The 10,843-nt window shown below is 44.5% G+C and overlaps 1 protein-coding gene across 1 annotated transcript in view; it reads right to left on the bottom strand.

Moving 5' to 3' along the window:
* The window catches only part of LOC135809129 (fragile X messenger ribonucleoprotein 1 homolog B-like), a 22,974-nt gene extending 13,229 nt beyond the window's left edge, over nucleotides 1-9,745 (bottom strand). Inside the window, exons 1-6 of the mRNA XM_065322400.1 lie at nucleotides 9,318-9,745; nucleotides 9,181-9,233; nucleotides 4,546-4,636; nucleotides 4,005-4,076; nucleotides 3,571-3,656; nucleotides 785-850 (exon numbers count right to left, since the gene is read on the bottom strand). Of these exons, the coding sequence (XP_065178472.1) occupies nucleotides 785-850; nucleotides 3,571-3,656; nucleotides 4,005-4,076; nucleotides 4,546-4,636; nucleotides 9,181-9,233; nucleotides 9,318-9,410 (461 nt within the window). The 5' untranslated portion in view covers nucleotides 9,411-9,745. The remainder of the gene's footprint in view (nucleotides 1-784; nucleotides 851-3,570; nucleotides 3,657-4,004; nucleotides 4,077-4,545; nucleotides 4,637-9,180; nucleotides 9,234-9,317) is intronic.
* Nucleotides 9,746-10,843: the final 1,098 nt, after the last annotated feature.

Below are 10,843 nucleotides of genomic sequence, written 5' to 3'. Positions count from 1 at the left end.
AAATAGAGACAGCATAGCAAACAGGTGAATGGGAGACTAGAAAACAACCACGATCACTAAACCAGGAACTTTACTTCATTCAAAACAAATTTCATCAAGCTCTCACCGGAGAAACTGCTCTAGATATTACGCACCAGAAAGTGATGATCAAAACCGGTGACAACATGATGCAGGGTTCTAGCCAGGTCAATATAGTAGGGGGGCGGGCATGGGAAAAAGTTACCCCATGACCCGTTTTTTCCATTGTCCAAAATTGTCTTGCCATACAAAATGTAACATACAGGGTGAACCCTGACTTCACCCCTCACAAATGTGCTTTTATGAACCCTCTAGTAGTGACTATCGACTGTATTTTCGTTGAATTGCATGAAAAACACAAAAATCGGAAAATGAGTAGGGGGGGGGGCGGCACTTTTTCACAGGGGCGCGCAAACGGAGTAGGGGGGGGCGCTGCGCCCCCCCCCCCCCCCCTTTGGCTAGAACCCTGATGACATCATAATTTACATCGTCAGTGAGACCAACTAGGAGTGGACACTACATAGGGATAGGTTTCTGACAAAAACTTGAAGTTACCCTTTGACCCGTATCAAGGTTTGAGAACAGTCGGACTCCGCCGCAGCGCATTGGAGAACAGCGCCGGGCAATTCCCTGCTTATTCCGTACACAGGTTGCATGCATGCACAGGCACACACACACAAACATTATAGAGACCTAGGCTATGAAGTATAAACATCAGAATATCAATGAACACCATGACTCCACCAGGCATGGTTATCTAACTTACACGTCACGCAAGCTATCTGGCAGCTCAATAATGCACTTGTAGAATGACTTGGATGCAATCGGTGGACTAGAAACAGGAAGAGAGAGCGAGAGAGAGAGAGAGGGAGAGAGAGAGGGAGAGAGAGAGAGAGAGAGAGAGAGAGAGAGCGAGAGCGAGCGAGAGAGAGAGAGAGAGAGAGAGAAAGAGAGAGAGAGAGAGAGCGAGAGCGAGAGAGAGAGCGAGAGAGAGCGAGAGATAGAGAGAGAGAGCAAGTCACTTCCACATTTGCAGGTACATATACATCTACTAGTACCAAGAGTACATAACCCCCCAGAGTGTGCAACGCCTGATCCAGCTCTGCATAGGGTCTTGGTCAAGCGTAATCGGATCTTTGCGTCATAATACCGTACACATCTGAGAGGAACCCGGGGAGTCGCGGGTACTCTCGGATCAAAAACAATGGTGCCCTGCCTCGAGACCGGCCTTGCGCTGGTATGGAGTGTACGCATGACATCAGAAGATCCGATTACGCTCGACCAAGACACTATGCAGAGCTGGATCAGGCGTTCCACACTCTGGGGGGTTATGTACTCCTGGTAGTACTAGTAGATAATAGAGTGATGTCCATCTCTTGTAGCCTCGTCTTCATGTCCTGACCCAGGCACTTGCAGCCTCTACGCTGACTATAGTAGATACCCTGTACTACCGTAAAAGTCCGTAAATAAGTACCTGCCCGAAAGAAATACCCCCTTCATTCTTTTGCCTCTGTCTGTTGAAGTCAAGTCAAGTCAAGCCCGATAAACATACTGCCCGAAATAAGTACCGGTACGGTGCGCACATGCAGCACGTAGCATGTACATTGACATGAAAATGACTTCTCCACTACACACAAGTCAGGTCCGAAAGTTAGTTCGTGCCCGAAAGTCAGTAACCGCCCGAAAGTTAGTACGGGTGTGGCCACTAAATTCGAAAGTAAATACGTACTTATTTACGGACTTTTACAGTATTTACGGACTTTTTCTTCAAGTCCACATAACCATGATGTAAGTAATAGAACTGATCTACAATAGGGACGTTTAGCAACGCGAAAGTTTGAAAGAAAATTCGAGTCTGGGACAGAAACAAAACCTGAAATTTCGAAAACGTGGACGCAAAGTTCCAGTGATTTACGAAAGTAACTCTCTCTTTCCTCGGTACGCATTTGACGACAGGGAGTAGTATGTTTACAGGCCCTGCTTGAGACTGAGCTGCATATATGGTACGGTACTATAAGATTCAAATAACTTCGAGAACAAGTTGTTTTCGCATTGCTAAACCTCACAAGGTTTTCTTTTTCGAAATAGATTTTCGCGAAATATCACCGCCACCAAAAGTTCGAATTTTCGCATTGCTAAACGTCCCTAATATTAGGAAAGACTCGTCCCCACAGTGCCCATCACAAATCACCAAATAGTTTAACCATAAAACACAAGCAGAACGCCCTGTCATGAGGTACTGTGGCAGGAATTATGATGCATGCATACCAGCATAAAACTGAGCAAAAGCCTGTCAAATTTACCGCCAGGGTAATCTCTGAACTTCTGACCCCACATATCTTTCGCTGTTCGCAAAACATCCACAAAAGTCAACGTTAAAGGGGCACTCCGGGAATATTTTCGGTGGTGTGTTCTCTTCATGGGGGCCTTATATGGCCCCCAAAGAATGGGGAATCGCGAAAACTAGACCCAAAAAGTCGATATATGAAGCTAGGGAGGGCCAAGTTTGTCTCCTCTGTTGATGGTTTTGATGACGTCACGTGTGATTAGTATTCAAATTCTCTGCATTTGAAGATCTTAGTTGTTTGAATTTTCTGGTGATGAAGAACGATGTTTGGTCAACATTCCCAAGCTTCACAACTGCAGCGACCATACTCTAAGGAACCAGTTACCTGAAGGACCTCCTGAGGTGCCCCTGGTAGAAGCGCAGCCTGATGAGAGCCAGGAAATTGGAGCGGACGACTTCACTGGTCGACAAGGAAGTAACGATTGGTGTTCCTGCCAGAAATGTGGGGTGATGCAGAGGGCAGTCGATTACCTTCGCTGCCGAGAGAGCGCTGCAGCTGTTAGCATTGGCAGCCCTTTGACATGCGTTACACATTACCCCCCGGCTTCGCGTCAGCTTGTCTAAACAAAACTGTTCTGACCATATGCATCACGGCGTATAGAGAATTTCGGGATCCTCGTACTCGGCCCAGTGAAGTCGTCCGCTCCAATCTCCTGGCCCTCATCAGGCTGCGCTTCTACCAGGGGCACCTCAGGGGGTCCTTCAGGTTCCTTAGAGTATGTCCGCAGTTGTGAAGCTTGGGAATGTCGACCAAACATCGTTCTTCATCGCCAGAAAATTCAAACAACTAAGATCTTCAAATGCAGAGAATTTGAATACTAATCACACGTGACGTCATCAAAACCATCAAAAGAGGAGACAAACTTGGCCCTCCCTGGCTTCATATATCGACTTTTTGGGTCTAGTTTTCGCGATTCCCCATTCCTTGGGGGCCATATACGGCCCCCATGAAGAGAACACACCACCGAAAATATTCCCGGAGTGCCCCTTTAACAAAACAACATGGAATTCTATCTGTGTCAAAGTGTCACCATTTGTACCAAAGTATTTTGGCTTGAAGAAAGTAATTCCAAGGAGCCCTGCATCATGCGACTGTGGCAAAGGCACTCAAGATATATTTTTTAAACAAAGACCGTGCAGGACCGGTAATCAACACGGTGACATAATACCGAGGAAAACAGTAGCACATCGGCAAAAAAACTTACTTGTGATTAGGTAACCTTAGGCGGTCGCGTTCTACAATTTCGTTGGCAAAGTTTGCATCCAGCCCGGTGTACTCGATAACGAAGAACTGCACACAGAAAGGCAGGAGAAAAGAGTTGCAGACACAACAACAAACAGCAACAGTAGCACCGTACAACAACAAACAAACGACAATGCTGTTGTTGCTCCCACTGGTGCTGCCACAGCTGGTTATTTAGGCACAAGAGAAAAGGGCAGCATTGCATTCTTGCAAGGGTCAGACAGCTGAAGGATGGCAAGAAGGTACGTTTCAAATCCCCGCTGAAATATTTCATACTTCACTTGAGTGTGTATAATTGGGTCTCACATACTCACTCGAATAGAAGCCCCTCAAAAGCCCCTCTCGAATAAAAGCCCCGCTCAAATACTGAGCATTGAACAAAGCACGGATACACACCTCGCCTTTCTGCTGAACAATTCTGCATTGCCAATAGCTGCATGGCTCACTTTTCTTGACTCTGGAGAACACCTTCAGAATGACGAACAGACAGACGCAGACAGTTCGGCAAAAGCTTGATATCCATACGATGACACACCAGCACAGGTCCAGGCAAGGGATTCATAGAAATTAGAATGCAATGGTAGATAGCCGGACCACACAACAGGAGCAAGGCTACGAGTAGACACAAGGATACTTTTTTTTCCTTTTTTTTTGGCGTTTTGGGCGGGACGAGTGGAGAAGAAAGCCAGACTGAAATTGGGCATGTGAAGGCACAAAAATGCAAGAATTGTACCAGCCCCCCCCCCCCCCCTCCTCTGCACCTTGATGATGTAGAACAGTTCTACATAACAGTCTTAGCATGACTGCACATGGACTGAAGCATAGCCTGGGACCAAGGTGACCTGGCTGCCAAGAGAGGAAGTCCCTTACTGCAGTGGTCAGCTCTTTCCACCGTTAGCACCGGTGCTGGGGAAATCGTGACATACCTCCTTCTTACCTCAGCATTGTCTCCCACTTTGAGATTGACCATGCCCTGATTGTCTGGCAGGCGTACATCAGCCAATGGCACTTTGCGGCGTGATTGCCACCTATGCATACAAAACATCACCACACACACACACACACACACACACACACACACACATGCGCGCGCGCGAACACACATACGTACGTACGCACGAACAGGCAGGCTGCTCAGGCAGTGGAGAAAAAAAGCTCCAGAAGCATGATGCTCAATCCACAACTGCTGTTCCCAGGAGTACATGAACTAGAGCACGCAGCTTCACATACGGGTTCAGGACAGCGCAGTTCATTGTTTACGTGACTTTGGACGTCAAGATTCCAATTTTCCAGACACAGTTTGTATAGAGAAGAGATCAGATGCTGAAATGCTCTTTGAAGTTGCCGGTCAGATAATGGATGTAATTATCTTGGCAAGTGTAATATACACATACCTATAATAGTCCTATCATGGATATCCAAACACTTTATTGTAAGCTGTTTCGAAGGTGCGTTCCGATAATCCATAATGTTCCGATACAGTCGTCCCTCTTCAATCCAGCACTTTAGTACAAATGGTGCCGGATTATAAACGGACCGCTGTAATGCAAATCACCCTTACATCGAAGAGTGATGTCCAACTCGACTCTATTTCAATGTGTACTCTCTTAGTCTTATTGCTTGCAAGTGGAGCAAGTGTGCCTACCTACAAAGTCATACAGTAATCCCAACACACATAAAACAGCAATCAAAACTCAACAAGATTACATGTTGATAAGACATAATATGTGCGGTGCGCTGTACAGAATGCGCCTGTTTCTGTTGCTGTTGCTTTTTTGCGTTCGGATAAATCGAGGTATTCAAATACAAGTAAGGCTGTAGGAATGGAATGGTCACAGAATGCGGTCTGTTATTGTAGCTAACAATGATATGTACACCTACCAACACTACAGTGCTACCAACTGCAGAGCGCAAAGAATCATTCTAGCACAGTCACCAACTCACAGTACAGCATTACAAACTTTCCAGGTCTGGAAATTAAAGTTGAGTTCAATACTTGTACAATTCCATAACTTTCTAAATGACTGCAAACCCCAAGATGCGGTAAAATCTGATGCCAGAGGTCATACTGACGCAGTGTAGCATTGTAGCCTAGCGCGGACTGCGACCCTGATGATCCAAAACATGATGTAAACGACGGATTTCGTTTCCCAAACTGATATGGACGGAGTTGCAAATTCTGGTTTACGTACTCTTGCTACAGCTCATAGCACATATACTATTGATACTATTCATCCAAAACAGTCCCGCTGGCTTTGAAAGCCCGATTTCGGTCGAATTGAAGCTCAAAAATCGACTTCAAATTAGGAAACCTGGGGTTTGGATCTGCTTCTCCATACATTTTGCCATGACATACCTGTCCTAATTTTGTAAAACCTGGCTGAATTTCCAATTCCTTATCCTTGGGACTTTTCCGGCCTCACGTGTGGCAAGGAATACACACACGCACGGGTCACACAATGCAGGATGTACAGTCAACTTCGCTAATAACGACTGCGGATATAACGACAATTCGCGAATAACGACAGACTTTTCATGCCCAGAGCAAAGTCCCATCCCACTGTAATACATAAAATGAGACTTCGGGTATAACGACACTTCGCGAATAAGGACACCTTGTTGATGCCCCGCCGAGTGTTGTTATAAGCGAAGTTGACTGTAGTTGTTTTCACGCTATCTACAACCATACGTGGGAGACACCAGAAAGTTAGGGTGTCAGTCTTGGAGGAATGGACTGTAATCATGACGCCTTTTCCAGAGAAGCAAATTGCTCGAGGCGGCAATGCGTCACCAAATTCACCTGGCTTGGCCCAATAAAAAAAATTCTAAACAATGAACGAGAGGGCTGGCAGCTCAGGGCCCCCGCTATGCTTGGCCTTTACCTGTTACTATACGCGTTAGTCAAACTGATTGAAACGTCTTTGCAATACGGGAACCAAGATATAAGATATTTTCTTTGATGGTATGCCACATGTACAGTGTGGTGTATGTTTTTCTGCGCTGCTTATACTTGAGATAAAATTATTGGTCGCCCGCGTGACCAGTCACGTGCAACGACCCCCCCCCCCCCCCCCACACACACGCACACCATGTATGCCCGTCGCAAGAGAAGCACGCAAATCTGCGCATCACACACATGTGCACACACACAGATATGACATAAAGCACTGTGGACCCTGGCATTCCTAACACCATTATGCAGCATCTTTTGCATATTTTCAGGTATAAATGGAACTTCCCTTGTGCTTTTCCTTGGGCGTGTTCGGTTCAAGATTAATCCAAGAACCGCACCATGTTACCGGTGTGCCAAAAACCTAATACGTCCTGGTGTGTGCTTTTAAAACCTCTTCGGCCGTCGGAGGGGTCATTTGGAACAAGAGACACTTCAATACTGTAAGACATGTAAATCTAACGAGGAAACATATCTAACGTTTTAACGGCTGACATTTCTTCGTTATACAGGTGGAATCCTGATAATTCGAACCTCAAAATGCCAGGAAAAACGTCTAATTACCCGGACATTCTAATTATCCAAACATGAACCCACGACACAATATGTATGCAGGGATGAATTTATCCTGTATCACATCGCAGTTTGCGATGCAAAATCGATCTACTGCTACTCAAAAGTCACCGTGACTAGCAGAAAATTGCGCTACATACAGACTATCCATGCCTAGCCTGCACTGTCAAGCAACATGCATACAGCGCAGTGTAGGTGGTGCAGGTACTCTCAATCTGCGTGAACTTGTATGCTTCAGTCGGGTTTTTTGCAAAGGGGCTTTCAGGCATCACTCTCAACAAGGACAATGTGGTAAACACTGCAAAATTCAAAGAAAAATGCTAATCAAAATCAAAGACTGCTACACAATTGTGATTTCGTATAGCAGAAACTGCTATGCAAAAATATGACAGTAAATTCATCCCTGGTACAAGTATGTCAAAGTGCTCTCATGGTCACGCAGAGTTGCGCTGTGGACCTTAGACACAGATTTCACGAGATACTGAACTGACCAGCACAGCCTGCTCATGCAAACTGAACTGACCAGCACAGTGTACAGTGAACTTCGAATTACACTGTACTAACTTCGAATTATCAGCACAAATCCCACACATTTTCTATGTAAGTGAAATCCGTGGGACTTCTAATTAACCGGACATGTCCGGTTTGATGTTCGAATTATCAGAATTTTTTATGTGGGAATCGTATTGACAGAAATCGGTCCTGGAAGAACTTCTAATTAAGCGGCATGTTCGTATAAAGCCATATTCGAATTATCAGGATTCCACCTGTAATACGTTTTGTCGAGGCTGTAATGCCTGATATGTTGTGTGTGGATATGCCTGAAGCCGCAAGATCGTTATCGTATGTTCTCGTTAACCTATGGATTTTGGACAATCGTTAAAATTTGCGACTCGTTATAATAACATGCCTTACAGTAGATCAAAAACACGTAAGGTAACTTGTCCACATGCGTGAGATTGCACATGCTCATACATTCAAAAGAGACTTAAAGCGTCATTTCTCTCAGTACTGTTACGACATTGCTGGGATCCCTGGATTTTAAACTGTTTTTTCTTTCTTTTTCCCATCGCGTGTGCATGTGCTGCTGTTGTCCGGCACACCCCTGCACGTAATTCTTTGACATCCGAGGCTTCATATTTTTGTTTGTTTGTTTTCTGACATTTTCTGCTGGCTGAGCTCCTTGCTCTGTGTTTGGTCCGGAGACACCCCCTGATTTAGGTACCATTGCCTTTGGGTTATCCGTCATAATAATAATAATAATAATATAAAGAGTCGGCGTGGAGAAAGCAATTTTATTAAGGGGCCGTCCGGGGTTACCGATCGTTTTTACAAAACGAAAGGTTTTAGTCTTTTTCAGCCCCCACCCACCCACCCACCTTTACTGCAGGTAAAACGAATTCCAATAAAATATTGATGTCAATTTTCGACACCCAGAAGTAACTGGGCATTCTCCATCAGCATTCAATAATTATTTTCAAAACGAAACTCCATCAAACCCACCCACCCACAAACGAAAACATTTCGTTTTGAAAATATTATTGGTAACCTTGGACGGCCCCTAATGCAATAAAGAGTATAATAGATGCAGACATGGCCAGAAAACAACGAGTTCATGGAATTTTAAAGGATTTTTATGTTATTCAAAATCGATTTTTGTGTTCCGCTCATCAGTGAATAGTATCGGAACTGAGTTCTTTTTTGTACACAGTACCCTCAGTTCCGATACTATTCACTGATGAGCGGAACACGAAAATCGATTTTGAATAACATAAAAATCCTTTAAAATTCCATGAACTCGTTGTTGTCTGGCCATGTCTGCATCTATTATACTCTTTATTGCACTAATAAAATAATAATATAAATAACATATTTTTCTGAAGTTTGAATCTCAATATATTGTACATATTGCCGCTGTGTTTTATACTGAAGTTGTGCACACTTATCACGGCCACAATGAAAGAAGTAATAGTAACTGTTATTTCAGAACGAATTCTTAAACTATGGTAAATAATTCTAAAGCCAATTGGACACAAACTTTTAACGTACTCATCCTCATACGCCACAACGACCTCATTCTCGAAGATGTCAACAATAAATGCCTGTCAACAAACCCAAGAACATGCACAAACACGAAGAAATAAGAATAGGCAGAGACACATAATGTGTATGCACAAAATACCCACCTTGAAGTAGGAATCATTGCCATTGCCAGCCTTCACTTCCACTTCTAAATCTCCATAATAGGCACCACTAGATGGATTGTCATAGGACGCCATCCTAGAAACGATTTGCGCTCGGGCCAGTCGGGGCAAGCGCTTAGGGGTACGCCTTCACCCCACAGAACTAGCGGAAGGAAACAATTATCTCTGTTGCTACTCAATTCCCAACTACAGTACAAATGTACATGAATTATTTCGGAAGCGGCTTTGTGACGTACCACAACAGAGTACAGGTCATGTACAGTGCATGCAGACCTTCGTTCTCGCAAGCTACAACAGTACAAGTACAAGGTACCGCAGCCCGCTCGCGCAGAAGCTCGAGATTGTTTGTGTATGAAACAAAAAGGTGCGAAAGGTCGTAAACCTCCCAAAAAAGCAACTCCTTTGGTCAGGTCAAGTAATTATAAGCTTTACTTTACTAGTCTTTAGTAGGGAAAACTGAAGAAGACCCATGCACATGTGACATGTCAGTGTTGAGGCCCGAGGATGAAGGCTTGTTGAAGCTTGATCATGAATGATTGATGAGAGATGAGTCGAGAACGAGAAGTACAGTACTCGTAGAAGTAGAACCAGGGAGTAGTACAATAATTCGTGTACAATAATTGTAGTCACTACTACCATGTATATAGTACTACTAGAATATGTCACTGGTCACGTCACATTACTGTCATCAGTCGTCAGTGTCACGAAGACTATAAATAGGCACTTCACCCCATTTTTTGAAATCGCGTTTTTTCCAGGTTTATCATCGGCAATCGATGGTGCAGTGGGTATCACAAGGTCACACAGAAAATTTTATTGAAATCCACAGTGATACCACTCAGATATGAACATGATGAAGGGTTGAAGATAGGCAGTTGGATGAGGCGAGATCAATACAATTTGTGGCACCAACAGCATCTCCGAAGTATCATCAGTGGATATAGTCACAAAACATCAGAGTGTTTTTTTCAAGCACACATCACTCACTTACACCGACAACCCTGTATGGATCGAAACAATACAGATCAAAGTTCAGAATAGGCAAGAATACGGCAATTGTGACCGCAATCACTATAGCAACTCCATAGCAACCCATAGCAACGCCATAGTAACCCATAGTAACAACTTCAGTTTGCTGTGAAATGAACTGATAACGACATACTGGCAGGCTCCAGCGGGTACAAAAGTGTAAGAGTTATAAAGACATTCTTCTGGCACAAAAACAACAGAGAACTTCCTCGTTGTACGCCGGACACCGCAACGTGGAGGGTATGTACGCGCGCGCGCGAATTACTGCACAGGACATTCGTGCTCACAGTCATGCCACTTCAAGTGATTCCAAGTTGGCAAGAAGTTCTTCAGGACCTCTGTTGGTAGCTTCTTTCCATGGTGTGATATCTGCCTCCCTATCCTTCAACTGCTCCATGCAGCAGTCATGAATTGCCTGCTGGTGAGCTTTGAAATTTTGGTGAAGCGTGCCTGGCTGCGTATATCAAAGCATCCCCTCA

Source organism: Sycon ciliatum, chromosome 2, assembly GCF_964019385.1.
Source record: "Sycon ciliatum chromosome 2, ocSycCili1.1, whole genome shotgun sequence".
Taxonomy (NCBI): Eukaryota; Metazoa; Porifera; class Calcarea; order Leucosolenida; family Sycettidae; genus Sycon; species Sycon ciliatum.
The sequence above is the reverse complement of the archived record's forward strand: the minus strand, read 5'-3'. Positions and strand labels throughout refer to the sequence as shown.